The sequence below is a fragment of the Dromiciops gliroides genome, chromosome 3, assembly GCF_019393635.1.
Source record: "Dromiciops gliroides isolate mDroGli1 chromosome 3, mDroGli1.pri, whole genome shotgun sequence".
NCBI lineage: Eukaryota > Metazoa > Chordata > Mammalia > Microbiotheria > Microbiotheriidae > Dromiciops > Dromiciops gliroides.
Window position 1 is genome coordinate 584,403,412 of NC_057863.1, and position 18,471 is coordinate 584,421,882.

The following is an 18,471-nucleotide window of genomic DNA, read 5'->3' on the forward strand; positions in this document are numbered from 1 at the left end:
GCCCTTCTTCACTCCATAGGTGACTGGGAAAGCAACAAGAGAATTGTCCATAATCTAGTACCTGTATAAGCATGCCATCGTGAAACTGACATACAACACTGATGAACTTCTCTAGACACCTACATTTTTGCCATATTTTTCCCCAAGTGCTTACCACTGATGTTAACAAAGGCCTTGGTCAGATAGATGAATGTTGTGTACAGACATCTGTTCAAGTACAGGTTAGATGACCACTTGTTGAGTATGGTAGAGCAGAGGTGCTTTTTCAGATGAGGGCTAGAATAGATGGCTGCTGAAGTCTCAAACAACTGTAATTCTGTGCCCTGGGACTGAATGCCTATTGTTATACTCACTACCAGTGTGACCTAGGACAATTCACTTAGCTCCTTGGGACTTTGTTTTCTTCATCTGTAAAATGTGGGTAGTATATCACACAAAGAGGCAACATAGTATGGTCAAAAGAGACCCAGATTTGGAATCTATGAATCTAGGTTTGAATCCCATGTCTGCCACTTACTATTTCTATGACCTTGGACCTCAGTTTCCTGATATGTAAAAATGAAAGAATAGGAAAACTTATGTAATGTATAATATTACCTCTAAGGTATCATCCAGCACTAAATCTTTGATACTATGGTCTCTATGCTACTTTTGATTTCTTCTAGATATACCCAAGTTTGTCAACATTATTCTTTAAATGTGGCATGCATTATTCACCAACATATTCCAGATCTAATCTGATCCAGGACTCTTATATTTATTATTCCAGATACTATTTTAATCTAGAATTTCTGTTGTTGTCTTTGAATTACTAGCCCGTAACATAGTGTCTAGCATGTAGGACACATATACTAAGTGTTTATTGAGTATTCCCCCCCACCTCCAATGATGCTCATCATATGCCTACTATGCTGGGCGTTATGTTGGATTGTTTTACTTCAATACATCAAGCCAATATTCTAAGGCAAAAATTTACATGGTCTCCTTGGGTTATGGGTGGTACATAGCTTCTCAATTTATTTACTAGATTTCCTTGGGTTATGGTAGATAGTTTCATTTCAAGTATGTAGTTTGAATTATTTATCCCAAAATGCATGACCTTATCCTTTGTTATGCTATATTCACCTCTAATTTTTTACAACTTACATAATTTAATAAAATAAATTCATATAAAACACAATAAATGATTTCTTAGTTGAAGTTTTAGAAATTATTGTGTGGTATCATCCCATACAGAGAGTCAAACCAAAGGTGGGCATTGCCTATCCAGGTCCATCACTATCTTCTATTTTCCAGTTCTGTCTTCTAATACTTTTCACTATCTCTCCCTTCTAGTCATTGTCCTCTCATCCTTATTGCTATATCCCTAATCACCCTCTACCACTTTCTTTATGTCTGTCAGTAACTTACCAATGCCCATCAGTGACTCCAGTGTCTCTCTTCTAGCTGAAGAAAGATGTATCACTCACATTTTGTCCTGTTGTGCAAAAGCAAATTGGTATCTTTAGCATTTATATCTCAGGCTTAATCCCAATGGAATTGCAGTCTCAGCAGCTACTTCCACTCATGACTCAGAAATCAATCAGGACCTTTCTCCCTGTTGTGACTTATTAGGACCCATGATTGTTTACTCTAGATCTCCTCACTAGCATGAATACATTGGAAAAATATGGAATAGAGAACAGCACAGGGGCAAAAAGGGAATTTGGCACTCTAGTTCTATTGTTCAGCTAATTCTATGCCATTTAATAATGGAAATATCCAATATTTATATAGTGCTTTATGGTATTCAAAACATTTTACAATTGTTATTTCAGTTAATCTTCACAGCAACCCTGGGAGATAGATGCTATTATTATCTAAATTTTACAAATGAGAAAAATGAGATTAAAAAATGGCTGTATCAGGACCACGTGACTGGTGATTGCCTGATGGAGAATTCATGTGCTTGCTTAGCAGGCCATCTTCTTGTCCAGGTGCTATCCTCATTAATCATCTATTTAAAATAGAAATCTATCTTGTCAGGTGGTAAAGCTGGTATCTCAACCCAAACTAACAAATAGAATGATGGGCTATCTAATGAGAGTAAATTCAGTAAGTATAAATGTAATATAACTATGATATTTGGCTTCAATAAATCAAATGTATAAGTGAGAGATTGAAAAAATATGGCCAGATAATCTTTATTGTGAAAAACCCACAACCTTAAGGTCATTGAGGACTTAAAGCTCGGTAAACTAGCAATGTTATATGACAGCTAAAGAAATGAATGCAATATTAATATCAGACTACTTTAATACAAGCCAGATGCACTCAAAGGAGATACATGATAGTACCAACATTTCCGCTACTAAGAAAGCCATGCCTGGTGTATTATGTTGAGCTTTTGGTGTCATACTTTGGGAACTATAAGAGAACATCCAAGGAAATTAACTAGGGGGTGAGGGGACTAGAAATCATTCCATATGAGGATCAGTTGAAGAAATTTGGGATATTTGGTATAAAAAAGCCCTATTTTACAGATGAGGAAGTGGAGGCAGTCATTCAACTAGTAAGTGTCCAAAACCATATCTGAACTTATTTCCTGATTCTATGTCTAGTGCTCTGCCCACAGCAGCACCTAGCTTTTTCTGTTTTTGTTTTTTTGTTTGTTTTTTTAATGTGGGGGCATTTGGAGAGAGAATGGTAGGTGAGGAGGAGGGATTACCAATAGAGATGCTAAAAAAAGTTCCTAAGGTTAATAATATTGTAAGCCAAATTAAATGGCTACTGTTCTCTGCCTCTACATTTACTACAGATACCAGCTACATTAGTTTAGGAAGGTGTTCGTTTTAGTTGAGTGCCAGGTAAGTGGTTCAGTGCCTTAGAGAGCTGGACTTGGCTGAAGTCAGGAAGACCTGAGTTCAAATCTTTGCCTCGGATATTTTCTAGCTGTGTGATCCCAGGCAAGGTAAGTAACCTCTCTCTGTCTCAGTTTCCTCATCTGCAAAATTGGTATAATTATAGCAGCTACCTCCCACCTACATTTTTGGTGGAGTTGTGAACTGATCCAGTCTTTCTGAAGAGCAATTTGCAACTATGCCTGAAGGGCTATAAATTTGTGCATACTCTTTGAGCCAGCAATACTACTAATAGGTCTGTATCTTAAAGAGATTTTTAAAAAGAAAAGGACCTATTTATTTAAAAAAGTTTATAGCAGTTCTTTTATGTGTTAGAAAGGAATTGGAAATTAAGAGGATGCCCATTAATTGGAGAATGATTGAATAGCTTGTGGTATATGATTGTAATAGAATACTATTGTGCTGCAAGAAATGACAAGCAAGATGATTTGAGAATAACCTGGGAAGATTTACATGAACTTTTGCAAAGTAAAGTGAGAAAAAACCTGGAGAATAGTGTACACAATAATATAATGTTGTATGATGATCAACTATAAATGACTTAGCTATTCTTAGGAATATAAATGACCCTTGACAATTCCAAAGGACTCTTGAAAAAATGCTATCCACCTCCAGAGAAAGAACTGATGGAGTTTGAGTGCAAATTGAAGCACACTATTTTTCACTTTTTTTCTTGTTTTTTTTTGTCTTTTTCTTTTCACAACATGATTAATATGTAAATGTATTTTTGCATGATTGCACATGTATAACCTACATCAATTAACTTGCTGTCTCAGAGAGGGAAAAGGAGATGGAGAAAATTTGGAACTCAGTTTTTAAAAATAATGAATGATAACATTATTTTACATGTAGTTGCAAGACAATTAGATGTTATTTTAAGAAAAATATCAGAAATTCTAAAAATTAAAATAAACTGAACCTTGTCCTGAATTTTAAGGACAAAATAAAAAAGGGAATTTAACAGCTAAAATTGGAGCCTATTATAGTGAAATAAAGGATATCATCAAAGAATGGCATGTCAGCTACTTTAGGTGGATCATATAATTTAAAGGATGACAATGAAAACGCATAACTACTCAATTCTTATTTTGTTTCTGTTTTCTCTATCAAGGACAAGGGACTGTTTTTGCCTCTTTGGGGTGGGGATCCTCAGTACTTGGCAAAGTGCCTGGCACATAATAAGTGCTTAACAAATACATGTTGAAAGTTCTGGCATATGGTTGTGATGGAGTACTATTGTGTTATGGGAAATAATGAGGGAATGGTTTCAGAAAAAACATGACAAGATCTATATGAACTGATGCAAAATGAAGTAAGAACCAAGAGAGCATTGTGTACAGTAACGGCAATGTACAATTGGGAAATGGCTGAATAAGTTGTGTTATATGATTGTAATAGAACACTACTTTGTTGTGAGAAATGACAAACAAGATGATTCCCCAACTTGTAACAATGATCAACTGTGAAAGAATTGGCTATTCTGTTTAATACAATATATAACTTATTGGGCATAATTCCAGATTACTCTCCAAAGTGTTTGGATAAATTTGCGATTACACTAACAGCATCACAATTTTTCCACCTTCCCTACATTTGTCATTTCCCCATTCTATCATTTCAGCCAATCTGATATTTATTTATTCATCTCTCTATCTATCTATCTCTCTATCTATCTGTTTATTTTTGTGGGGCAATGAGGGTTAAGTGACTTGCCCAGGGTCACACAGGTAGCATCAAATGTCTGAGGCCGGATTTGAACTCAGGTCCTGAATCCAGGGCTGGTGCTTTATCCACTGCACCACCTAGCTGCCCCCTATTTATCTACTTTTAACATTCTTTTCTTTTTATATTTTGAGTGCCAAATTCTGTTCCTCCCTCTGCCTTCCCCATCCTCTAAGAAAGAAAGCAATATAATATCAATTATATATATATGAAATTATGCAAGATATAGTTCCATATTAACCATATTTCACAAAAAAGAAAAAGAAAGTGAGAAAATTATTCTTCAGTTTGTACTCAGAGCTTATCAGTTCTCTCTCTGAGGTGAACAGCATTTTTTCATCATGAGTCCTTTGGAATTGTCTTGGATCATTGCACTGATCAGAATAGCCTGGTCTTTACTATTGGCTCTCATATAAATGGAAATATTTATATCACCAAGCTTTACCTAGAAGATGAGGTTCATAATGGCATACTTCTCTTCTTCACTTTAAAAAATTATTTACTTATTTTGACCATAGGTTACTTAAATTTCATTTTTTATTACATTTTAAATTGGGCACTAGAGGGCACCATTTGTGTGTGTGAAAGAGAGATATACAACTATGCAACTCATCTTCTAGATAATGCTTAGTGATATAAATATCTCCATACTATGCATACTTTTTTTTATCATATTGATTGAGAATTCAAAGGATGATTAAGGGAGGCACAAGGTGAATACATAATTCTAGAAAGAAGTAACATATTTGACAAGAAAACAGACTACAGCCACAGGACAGGAACTTGTTATTTTATCTAAAAGCAGTAAGGTTTCTCATGGGAAAAGACAATATCCAATATCCTTAGGGTAAACAATATCTAGTATGGCCATAGTCCTTTGCACATAATGTCAAACTCTAGAAATATAACAGAAAGGACAATCCTAGAATCCCATTTCCAAACAAACAAAATATTAATAGAATTTTAAAATTCAACAATTCAATTAATCAAACATTTAAGAACCAGATAAAAAAGTTAAAAATAAATAGGTTCAACCTCAACAAACTTTCATTCTACTAGGAGGATGTAAAAGCTACACAACTGCCTAAATATGGAATATATACAACAGGGTTATCACACTAAAACCTGGGGAGAAATGTTGGGGGAAGGGGAAAAGATCAGGAAAGGCTGTAGAAGGTAATGCCTGATTGGTGCTTTGAAGGTTACTAGAAATGGAATTGGGATTGGCAAAAGCAAGCAAAGGATTTGAGATAAAACATGAGGGTATGTTTTAATTAGATAAACCTTTATTCTTTTCTTTTCTTTTTTCTTTTTGGTGGGGCAATGAGGGTAAAGTGACTTGCCCAGGGTCACACAGCTAGTAAAAGAAATCTTTATTCTAATGGCGATGTCAGGGACAAGAGAAATTAAATGATGGTGGCGATATTGATAGTAATGATATTGGAAACAGTTGTGGTGATAATATGTTGGTAGACAAGATGGTGGTAATGATTTTGAAGATGGAGATGAGGATGTATTGATGGTAAATTTGGATAATTAGGTCTGTTTTTCTTATGAAAGTCTAAATTGGGTTTTGATCTCTAAACTTCAACACTCTTTGTTACGAGTTGTGTCTATAAGGTAATAGACTGCTTGTTTAAAAAAATCTCAAAACTCTAATATCCACAAAGATCATATATATCCAGAAGCATCATGAGGCTCAAATGAAATAATAGATATAGAGCACTTTACAAACCTTACATTGCTATATAATGTCAGTTGTTGTTGTTGTTGTTACTGTTATTATTATTAGCCTATAGTCACCAGATCTTGTCTGATGATAACTCCATTCCTGGAGCCTTTCTCCTATATTTCTGCTGAATTCAAACGGTGTTTATAGGGCAATACAGAGGTATATTGGTTTATGTTTAACAATGTCTCTCAAAAATTATATATACATATGCTTTTAAGTTTAATCTGTATTATTAACATTTTCTTAAGTCTAGACAATTAACAAAATAATACTTCAAGTTCTGAACTGTAGTGACGGCTTATTTCCAAAGTTAATTCCTCACAGTGAAAACTCCAGCACAGCCCTTATTGTATCCCTTTAAGGTAATCCTGTTGAGAGGCTGAACTTATCCAATGTGTTGAAATTGCCACAAAATATTGATAAACTGAGTCATGTGATTTAGAACTAAAAGTAAAATTTCTCTTTGGAGGTCCTCCTCAGAGTCTGTGAAATGTTCCTTGTAATCTTCTTGATGTGGTCATACCGTTTTCCTCCGTGGAAGGGTTATAGGATTGGAAATATATTCAACTAGGTGGCATTGGGCCCTAATCAGGATTACTTTAATTCAAATCCTGACTTATACACTTACAAGCAGTTTAACCCTGAGAAAGTCACTTAATTCCTTTATGCCTGCGTTTCTAATGCCTATGTCCTAGGGTTGTTGTGAGGATACAATGAAATAATATAATAAAAGACTTTGCAAACCTCAAATCATCATATGAATTACTGGAAATAGTCAAAAGTCAGTGGAAGCCAATAATAAGAAAAGCAAGAGATATATGAGTAATACTGCTTATAGAGGAAAAAAACTAAAGTGTGCTAATAAAAAGCAATGATCTATTTTCTTATAGAGGCTGGCTCTTAAGGTCATTCTTATAACACAATTTTGTGCACTAGGAGTTTCACTGGGATAAAGCTGTGGCCCCTTAAGGACAAGAGAACTCTAATTGAGAAGCATGAGTCCTAGGATGTTTGGTAAACACATAGCCTCATGATTTTCTATTCCCTCCTCTTACTCCCCATGCATAAACGGCTCCAGAGATCTTAAGGGACCCAAAAGGAAGAAATCAAGTGAGAGTTAAATGGAAGACTTTCTAATACTGTCCTCCAAAGCTTGTTAAATTGAGTTGAATTGAATTGTCCTTGGGGGATTTTTAACTAGGGAAGACAGTTCCAGACTCTAGACATCTTGAGGTATTCCTTAAGGCTTCTGGAAAGGATAAAGAGTCCTTCAACTAATTCCAACAGGTCTTGTTGCTGTCTTTTCCTTCACTTGTGGTGTTAGAAAAACCATGGAGGGAGGTGAGTCACAGGGACTAGTGGATGGAGACAGCTCTGAGAATCCAAGGAAAACAGGTGTTTCTTAGTTGTTATTATATTAAAAGGATGTGATTACTGATAGAATCCACTTGTGGTTCACCAGGCTGGACTGGCATGCAAAAGAAATAGACTAAATTTCCCCTTGGTCAAAGTCTCTTTGTGCACTCCTTTCCAATCAGATTATCAGTAGGTAATGAAATGTCCAAGATTCCTTCCTATTGTGAGGAGTTTCTCCAAGGAACCTCTATGACCCTGTTTTTTTTTTTGCCAGACTACCAGAATCTCAGAATTGAAAAGGACTTGGAAAGTCATCAGTACATCCTCTCATCCTCTCATCCTACAACATCCCCATTAAGTGGTAACCCAGCTTCTAAAGATGTCCTTGGAATCCAAATACAGCCTATGCTATTATATTATTATATGTGTGTATGTATGTCTGGAGCTATATATACAGTATATATATTACATGTATTGCATAGACATATGTCTATGCACATACATATACATCATATACACATAAACATACACATGCATATGCATATACATATGCAGCTATTATTATTAGGAACTTTCTTTTTTCTTATACCAAAGAGAAATTCCCCATACTAGATGGCATAGTAGATAGAATGCTAGATCTGGAGTAAAGAAAACTTCAAGTCAAATTTGGCCTCAGATACTTCCTAACTTTTTGATGCTGGGCAATTTACTTAACCTCTGTCTCAGTTTCCTCATCAACAAAATGGAGATAATAATAATACCCACTTCCCAACGTTGTTGTTGTGAGGATCAAATAAGGTAATATTTGAAAAGCACTTGGAACAGTGTTTGGAAGGAAGGAAGGAAGGAAGGAAAAGGAAAAAAGAAAGGAAGGAAGGAAGGAAGAGAAAGAACTTAGTTAATTTTAAACTTAAATACTTTATCTTTGATTGCTACTTTGTGTGATTTTCCCTCGGATAATGCAGATCCAAATTCTCTACAATGTATTAGATGGTCTTAAGGAATTGCTGTGCATTAAAACTTTATTTCCCCTCAGAGCCAATCTAATCACGGTCCTCACCAAATTTGATTACATGACCTCAAGACTGATATATACCATGTCATCAGGTCCATACTTAAAGCTTCTCTGATCTTGTAGAATCTGATACAGCTTGGGTTCAGTTGGCCTTTTAGAACCTTTGAGATGATGAGGCATCAGTGAATATTTGTGGAGGAGAAGCCAAAAGTCCTATATGAATGTGAATCAATACCATTGCTCCTGGTTCTTCCTCTTGGGTCAAGCTAATTAGTCTTCAGTATAGCCTTTCAAATACTTCCAGATAGCAATTACATCCTTCTCATAACTCTCTCTTCTTTTGGATAAATATTCTTGTTATTCTTCAGTTCCTGTGACTCAGTTTTCCTGTACTCTTAAACATTAGATTACACTTCCTAGGAGACATAGTATGATTTGTACAAATACTATTTATGGACACATTGTCCTGATTTAATGTTTTGTTCATTTATCTTTCATGCTATAAATGAAATTATTAATTTGACCATTCAAATGCCAAGTAAAAATCAGAGATGATAGCTATTTCTTATTCATAAATATTTCATTTATAAAATTTCTGGAAGAATTATCTTTCTAAATTTAGTTGTTTCAAAACTCAGGGCTCACATTTACACTGTAATTTATAGTTTGTTCTCAATAGTTAATTAACATTTACCAAGTGCCTACTATGTACCAGGCACTGAGCAAAAGTTGAGGATAAAAAATGCCCAAAATGTACCCTCAAGGAGCTCAAAATATAAAAGGGGAGACAACAAACAAATAAAAAGTATTTAAAAATGCTTTTACATAATAAATAAAAAGCAATTTTTATTTGCTTGTTTTCTCTCATTCAATCATCACAACAACTCTACAAAGTAGGTGGTATTATTTTCATTTTACAGATGATAAAGTGGAGAATTAATGAGTGACTTGCACAGGGTCACATGGCCAACAAGCATCTGAGGAAAGATTTGTCATCTTCCTTATTCCAAGGTCAAAGCTCTATGTGAAGTACCACAGAATGTCTATCTAAAATATGATTCAAGGTTTTGGAGCTGGGAGAGACCACTGAAATCATGTGGCTCAACACTGTCATCTTGGAGATGAGGAAATCAGGCCCAGAAAAAAACAAGTGACTTGTTCAATTTCAGAAATGCAATGTCATATTTGAACTTGGGTTTTTTGATGGCATTTCCAAGTAACTTCCATTAAACCATGATGTCTATTTTTTTGCTTAATCGCAGAGGGTAGAACTAGTAGCAATGAATAGACATCAACTGGAGTAATGGGGTAGGGGGAGAGGAGAGAAAAGGTTATTATTATTATTATTATTATTATTATTATTATTATTATTATTATTACTGAGTAAAGAGAAAAGATCACACACTAAGAAGCACCCAAAAGGTCAGTGGTCTGCCTAAAGACTTAATTAATTCTCTTATCCTTTTCTTTCTTCCTTACTGGAGTTGCAGCCCAAGTAGAAGTGGGGGGATTATGTGGGGAAACAGTATAGAGGGGATTCTTGCTCAAGTGTATGTCGGCCTAGACCTGCCTTCTGAAATTGCTTTCAAATTTAAGATTCTTTGAACTTGTGATGGGATAATTTAGCCCAACAATGTATCCTCCTACAGGGCAGATTGCAAATTATCCTTGCTTTCTTATCACATTAATTTCTTGTTAATTTAAGCAACCTCAACAGAGCCACCTAGTGCCCTAGTCCTTTCACTGTTTCTCAGATCCTGCTACAGACTACAGGCTCAGTATTTTATCACCACCCAACTGACTCAAGCTGAGTCTTTCACTTACTTTTTATGACCCCGTGTGTTTTTGCCCAAATAACAGGTACTCAAAAAATTTGCATTTGTTTTATGTTTGTTTTGTTTTGTTTAACATCATACTTCAGTGAAAAGAGGCTTGGATTTGGAAAGAGAGGACTTGGCTCAGTTCTATTACCTGTGTTTCTTTGGACAAGTCACTTAACTTTTATGTGCCTCGACTTCCTCATGTGAAAATAGAAGGAAGGGGTGTGGCCAGATGATCTCTAAAAACTTTCCATTTCTAAGTCCTGTGATCCAATTCCTTCTCAGTGTTTAGAACAAAAACCCCCTAATAATGATGGGTTGTTGCTACTGGATTCTGATAAATTGCTGTTTTTTGTTTGTGTTTTTTTTGTGGGGCAATAAGGGTTAAGTGACATGTCCAGGGTCACACAGCTAGTAACTGTCTAGTGTCTGAGGCTGGATTTGAACTCAGGTCTTCCTGAATCCAAAGCCAGTGCTTTATTCACTCCATCACCTAAATGACTCCTAAATTGCTGTTTTTAAAAGCATAGGACTGGGGCAGCTAGGTGGTTCACTGGATAGAGCACCGGCCCTGGAGTCAGGAGTACCTGAGTTCAAATTTGGCCTCAGCCACTTAACACTTACTAGTTATGTGACCCTGGGCAAGTTACTTAACCCCCATTGCCTCACTTAAAAAAAAGCAAAGGGGGGCAGCTAGATGGTGCAGTGGATAAGCATCGGCCCTGGATTCAGGAGTACCTGAGTTCAAATCCAGCCTCAGACAGTTACTAGCTGTGTGACCTTGGGCAAGTCACTTACCCCAATTGCCTCACCAAAAAAAAAAAAAAATCTAAAAAAAAGCATAGGACTGGTGCAATAGAAGGGACTTGAGAAATTCTTTTTAATTACTTGATTATGCTTCTCTTTTCTAGCCCTGTGACTCCTCATAGCTTGGCTGCAAGGCAGGCAGGAACGTGAGTGAGTGCGATTTCCAATTTTCATGATATGTCTGCTCCCAACCTCTCCACCATCAATTATGACATGTTTGTTCTGATTGGCATCCCTGGCCTAAAGGATATGCATCTGTGGATCTCCATCCCCTTCTGCCTGATGTACCTGGTTGCTGCATCAGGAAATCTCATCCTGATCTTTGTGGTGGCTGCTGAGCGCAGTCTCCATGAGCCCATGTACCTCTTCCTGTCCATGCTGGCATTCTGGGACCTGATCCTGTCTACTTCTACTGTGCCCAAGGCCCTGGCCATCTTCTGGATGGATGACACAAGCATCTCCTTTGGGGGCTGCGTCACTCAGCTCTTCTTCATGCACTTTGCCTTTGTGGTGGAGTCAGGAATCCTGCTGGCCATGGCCTTTGACCGCTACGTGGCCATCTGCTACCCACTACAGTATACCACCATCCTCAAACACAGCGTCATTGGCAAAATTGGGGGCATTGTAGTGTTCAGGAGCTTTGCTACCGTCTTCCCTATTGTCTTCCTGCTGAAGCGCCTGCCCTTCTGCCGTACCAACATCATCGCCCACACGTTCTGTGAACACATGGGCCTGGCCAAGCTGGCCTGTGCAGATATTACCATCAATATCTGGTATGGAATTTCTGTGCCCTTGCTCAGTGTCATGCTCGACATGGTGGTCATTGTCATCTCCTATATTCTCATCCTCCGGGCAGTTTTCAGACTACCTTCCAGAGATGCCCGGCTCAAGACACTGAGTACATGTGGGTCCCACGTCTGTGTCATTCTCATGTTCTACCTTCCAGGGATTTTCACTGTCATTGCTCAGCGCTTTGGCCGGAAAATCCCTAGGCACGTGCACATTCTACTGGCTAATCTCTATGTGCTTGTGCCTCCCATGATGAACCCAATTATTTATGGGGTCAAAACCAAACAAATCAGAGAGCGAGTAGCCCTTTTGTTTTCACCAAAAGGGAAATGCTTTTGAATGAGGCTGGAATCATGATGGATAGAGATTTGGATCTGGAAGGGGGATAAATGAGATAACTTTTCACCTTACATTGAAGTAAATTTAGGATTGGGATAGAGAATGAAACCAAATTTAAGGCTCCCTTTTTCTCATGATATTGTTGTCCTAGACAGTTGCATGGAATTGACACTTTTTGGTAAATATTCAGAGAATTCACTACTTGAATGAATCTGCTCATGTATCCATTAATGAAGCATAGAATCCTTTTGAAAGATGCATAACATTCTAGCCAAAAAAGAGCTACTCTTTGTCCCCAGATACATCCTGCAGTTTCTTGTCTTTCCTCATGCTGCTCTCTATATCCTGGGTGTCTTGGAATGTCCTCTCTTTTTCAGTTGCATTCCTACCTATCCTTTGAAGCCCAACTTGAACAAAGCCTCTTCCAGGAAGCCTACCCTCATCTTACCTTGTGGTAAAAACCTTGGCCTTCCCACTCTTTTGCTCTCATATAGCACTTTGGGGGGGTAGGATTAATGAAATTCTTCGGTATTACTTTGTATTATAGTTATTTAAATGCCTGTGTCATAACACTTATTAGAGGATAACCTCCATGAGGGAAAGGATACTATATTAGCTAAAGTTGGACTCTTTACCAATGCCTAGTATAGTGTTTTCTGACCATTGTAAACACTTAATAAAGGTTTAATCTTTGTATAGTGTACAATGTTGGATAAGTACTGGGCTCTGAGTTAGTAAAAATATCTGCTGTGCCTACTTTAAAAGCATTTTTTTTGGTGAAAATCAGATGAGAGAATGAATCCAAAATTTATATTTAATCAAATTTAAAACTACAAAACACCCACTATAAGGGATGGTTTATTATCATCATTGTTGTTAGGGTTATTATGATAATGATGACCACTAATTTTATGTTGTTATTATTCCTACTTTCTCTTTCTGAAGGACTGTTAATACCTTCCCAAGCACTGGCCAGGAGGGAGAATATCTTCCTTCTCTATTATCCCATCAGAATGTCTCCAATTCAACCTGTACCAACGTAAGGAAACTGACCAAGAATCTACACTACCCCTGAAATTGGTCATACAGCCTGTTTTGATGACCCTTATTAATATATCACATTCTTCTTTTTAAAAAGCAAAAGGATATCTTTTAATTTTACATCACCTTCATTTCCATATGTATGTATGCTCTCTTCCCATGCCAGTGAGACATCCTATGTAAGATGTGTTCTAGATTTTTTTTAAAGGAGGAAAAGGAGGCAGGTCAACAAAACTAAATAAGATGCCATGACTGATGATATGTATAACATTATATACTCCTAGTTCCCCACCTCTGAAGAGAAGGAGAAAGGGTACACTATCTCATCTCTTATTTCAGGCCAAGTTTAATTTTTATATAATAGGAAGCATTCACTTTTGAAGTAGGATATTCCTCTTGAATAGTTTGAATTGTTGGAAAGTTTTCCTTACATCAATATAAAACCTTATGTCAATGTTCACCCATATATCCTTTTCTGCAATCTAGCAAGAAGCAGACAGAATTTAATCTCTTTTCTACATGACAATCCTTTAAATACCTGAAGTCTGGTACCATGCTCCCTCTAATTTTTCTCTTTGAAAGACTAAACATAGCCCTATGTTTTAAACATTGTCACAATATGGTGTTAAAATAATCAATCAGTGTTCAATACCATCCCTTTGCAAATCACTTTTCCCTCTGAAAGAGCCTGTCCATATTCTTTCTAAGATGTGGGAATTCCTCCTAGTAACTAGTGCCTCCACCTCAGACACTTCCTATTTGAGTTACCCTAGGCAAGTCATTAACCTTTCTCAGCCTCAGTTTCCTCATAAATGTAAAATGAGAAGATTAGACTACATGACCTCTAAGGTCCCTTCAAACTCTATAGCTATGTATGAAACTATGATGGCTGCTTATTTTACTCTTCTTAGATCTGGGCCATTGTCTGGTTTGTCAAGGACTTTTGGATGCCAAGTCTGTAGTTTAGCATGTCAGCTATCCTTCCCAGCTTCATATCAAAACTTGATAATTATAACATCTATTTCTTCATTTAAATCATTGGAATGGGGGTGAGGGTGTGGAATATTAGACAATGTTCCATGAAAGATAGATCTCAAATAACTAGACAGCAGAGATCTCCCTCCACATTGATCATGAACCAGTTATGATTTCATTTAACTTTACTTAAGCTTATCAAGCTCATAGTTCTTTATGTTTTTTGAAGGATATTATTCACTGAAATATAATTATACACTGTGGCATATTCCTCTTCATTTCTGCTTCTTAGATTACCTCAATTTCTTCAAAGCTCTGTTCTAATACCACCTCCTACATTAAGCCTTTCTTTATTCCTCCCAGTACCTAGTGTCTCCCCCTAAAATTATCTTGTCTTAAGCATTTTAAGTTAATCTACTCTTCTCATGATCTTTACTGCTGAGCAAATTAAAAACAAAAATCAAACCCCTCAATACATATCTACATGGGGGCAGCTAGATGGCGCAGTGGATAGAGCACCGACCCTGGAGTTGGGAGTACCTGAGTTCGGATCCGGCCTCAGACACTTGATATTTACTAGCTGTGTGACCCTGGGCAAGTCACTTGACCCCAATTGCCTCACTAAAAAAAAAAAATACATATCTACATGGTTCATAGAAGTAAACTGCCACATTAACTTGGTCCAAAAATGTATAGCTCTTCCCACATGTTATACTCATTGAAGTGAGTGGCATATTTCATTTTTACTCTTTTGAACTCCTGTTTTATCATTGTATTGATCTCTGGGATGGTTCTCTGGGAGTGGTGAGGGGAAGGAATATATGGGATACTATGGTGATGTAAGAAACAGAAAATGTCAGTAAATTTAAAAAAAATCATTATATATCAGTTGCTTGTTTGAATGAACATTGGATGTTCAGACCCAAAAGATTAATGCCAATAAAAATAATAATTCGGTTAAAAAAAGAAAAAGAAAACCCATGTAACAAACATGTAGTCATGCAAAATAAAACTCCCACTTTGGCCATATCCAAATAAAATATATCTCAATCTGCACCCTAAGTCAATCCTATTAAGTAGAATTCCTAAGCCTTTCAAAGTTGTTTATCTTCACACTATGATTTTTGGGATTCCTTCTAAATCTAAAATTCTAGGATTAAGATCATTGCATTTAGAATGTGAAGCAACATGAAAGGTTATCTTAACAAATCACCTCAACTTTGCAGATCAAGTTCAAATACCTGCCCTGCCAAATTGCCTAAAGTCACACACTCAACTCAAGAAAGAATTCTGTATTTCCCAACTGTGTGCTCTTGAGTTGGTAAAAATTTTTTAATGTTTTCTTAATTGCCTTTTTATGAATAATAATATAAGCTCTAATCTTTTCCATCAAAAATTTGTGGAGTTAGAAAATATTTTCATCTGGGTTTCAGCAGGTAAAACTAAGGCTGTCTCAGTATATTGCAGGTATTTGTGTCTCTCTGTGAAAATTCATGGAAGTGCAAGAAGTTGGAAGTTGTCTGAGGACAGCTAAGAGTCCAATATGCCTTAAGAAAAGAATGCATTAAAATAAGTTTTATTGATAAAGCTGAAAAGGAAAGTGGGAGGTAGAATGGGGAAGGTTTTAAATTCTGGGCTAGTTTGAACATTAGTCTCCTTTATCTCCAATAAGCATCTCTCTGATGTTGATTTATTCCCTCCATAGACCTATAGATTTGGAATTGAAAGGAATCTCAGAGGTCATCAAATCCAATCCATTCATTTTATAGATAAGGAAACCAAGATGGAAAAAGAAGTAACTTAGTCAAAGTCACATGGGTAGGATTTAAACCCAAGTCCTCTGACTCCAAATACCATCCCCTTTCCATTGTACTACACTGTCTTTGATTCAACCCTATATTCACCTTTCCAAGTTGTATTCAATATTACTGGCCTCTTCAACCATTTGTGTTACCCTCCATTACTATTTTGTTCATATACAAGAATTATTTGAAAAGAACTGCTAGGAGCTTTGATAATTTTCCAATTTTTGCACAGTGTGTGAATACATGTGTGTAAGTATTGGAGAATCAGTTATAATCCTGGCACTGAGAGTGATCACCCATGAATGTGTGTGTATCTTTCTTATTGATGCTCTTGTAAAAGGAGTTTTGCATTCTTCTGTGGAAGCACTCATTGTAATAAACAATATTCCCATTGAAGGAAGGCCTTTCATTTCATGCTGCATCTTTCCTAGACTCATTAGGTAAGAGAACAACTTTCTTCCTTTGCTTTGTTAAAATCAGAGCATAGAGAAACTGATCAATGAAGGTCTTTTTCAACTTCTGGGCAGATTCCATATTTCAAGTATGATAAATCTCTCACTTAGAGAAGCACTGGAACTTCTGCAGAGGATAAAGAATAGATTAACATTCAATTTCCCCATTTATTCAGCTTTTAAGCTTCATTGCTAATTTTCCTGTCTGGTCACTTCTCAGAGTACAATCCACAAAGATATCCCTTCCAGGGACCTTCAAAAAATTTAAGGCAGTACAAGATAGTTTGGCTACCTAACCTTTCTTGCTGAGACTAAAAGCAAGGTGTGCCATATCTCATCTTTCACAGTTCAAATGGGTAGGTCCTGGCCAGAAGAGACCTTTCTTCTCTTTTGAAACTGTGGCTTCAGGACATTAAGAGTTCTATGGCTAACTGATGGTTCCACAGAACAGTACTGAATTCAGACCAGGTGAACTTGACCCAAAGCCCAAAACATTTGATTTAGGCTCTAATCTGCCCTGTGAGTTAACGAATTTTCTCTATTAAGGTAGACTGGAAACCATTTAGCAATGAAGAACCTCATATGGTTGCCTAGTGCACTGAGAAATTAAATGACTTTCCCAGGGTCACAAAGTCAGTCAATATGTATCAGAGGCAAGGCTTGAACCCCAGACTTTGCAACTCTGAGGTCAGCTTCATCTATTATACCATTCTACTGCCTCTCATATTCATTTATATGTTAGATCAAATATTTTACGTTCTGGATTTATTTGAACATAGTCAATTGTTTTAATGAAGAGTTCTGTATTTGATGTGACTTGAAAAAAATTGGCCTTTGAGGTCAGAATAAAAAGGAATGGATAGAAATTCAAGAGAATCTGATTTGGACTCGGCAAAAGGAAAAAAAAAAAACATGGCACTAACAATGCGAGCTGTTACCATGTGGAATTGACTTTTTGGGTATATAGAGTAAGGCCCATCATTACTGTCAACTTCCTCACAGAGGCTGGTTTACTTACTGGGAATGGTTGTAGATAGAGAGGATTCCTGCTCAGAGATAAGAGTAGATAGCTGCTGAAGTCCCTTCCAGTGCTGGGCTGGTGTCATTTTATGGTGTTATGTGTGTGTTTTTGTTTTAGTGAGGCAATTGGGGTTAAGTGACTTGCCCAGGGTCACACAGCTAGTAATTGTTAAGTGTCTGAGGCCGAATTTGAACTCAGATACTCCTGACTCCAGGGCCGGTGCTCTATCTACTGTGCCATCTAGCTGCCCCATTTTATGGTGTTATGGATCAATGAATCACTGATGTGAGCTCCTTAGCCAGAGTAGATTGCAACCTATTTATGTCTCCCTATTGAGTGTAATTTTTGCTTGAATCTTTTCATAAAGCTAGCTTGAAGCCTCTAGGTTGTGATCCTGATTCTTTCTGTTTTCCTTCACCCTCGCTATGTATCTGGACCATCTAACTTCCCAGGAATCCATATTCTTTGATATGCAGAAGTTGCTGAAAGTTTGTTTCTAAACCTGGTTAGGCTGAATTAGCCTCAGCTATTCCCCCAAATAAGATGCTCAAGAAGAGTGCTGACTTTGCTGCTGTGACCCTGCAACTATTATCCATTGCTGCCACCTTATGGCAGTGTATGGGGTTTGCATATGCCACTATTGGGATACATTGAAACCAAGATAGAATAATCAGAAAAGATCATGACAGCAAAGGGA

General features: G+C 36.9%; 1 protein-coding gene across 1 annotated transcript; it reads left to right on the forward strand.

The window, feature by feature from the left end:
* Positions 1-11,529: 11,529 nt before the first annotated feature.
* LOC122746638 (olfactory receptor 52B2-like) lies at positions 11,530-16,325 on the forward strand. The gene is made up of 2 exons (XM_043992430.1): positions 11,530-12,452; positions 16,307-16,325. Exons 1-2 carry the CDS (start codon positions 11,530-11,532, stop codon positions 16,323-16,325), a joined length of 942 nt encoding a protein of 313 aa, XP_043848365.1.
* Positions 16,326-18,471: the final 2,146 nt, after the last annotated feature.

Excerpts from the sequence above, each read along its gene's own strand:
- LOC122746638 (XM_043992430.1), top strand. The coding sequence starts at position 11,530 with ATGTCTGCTCCCAACCTCTCCACCATCAATTATGACATGTTTGTTCTG.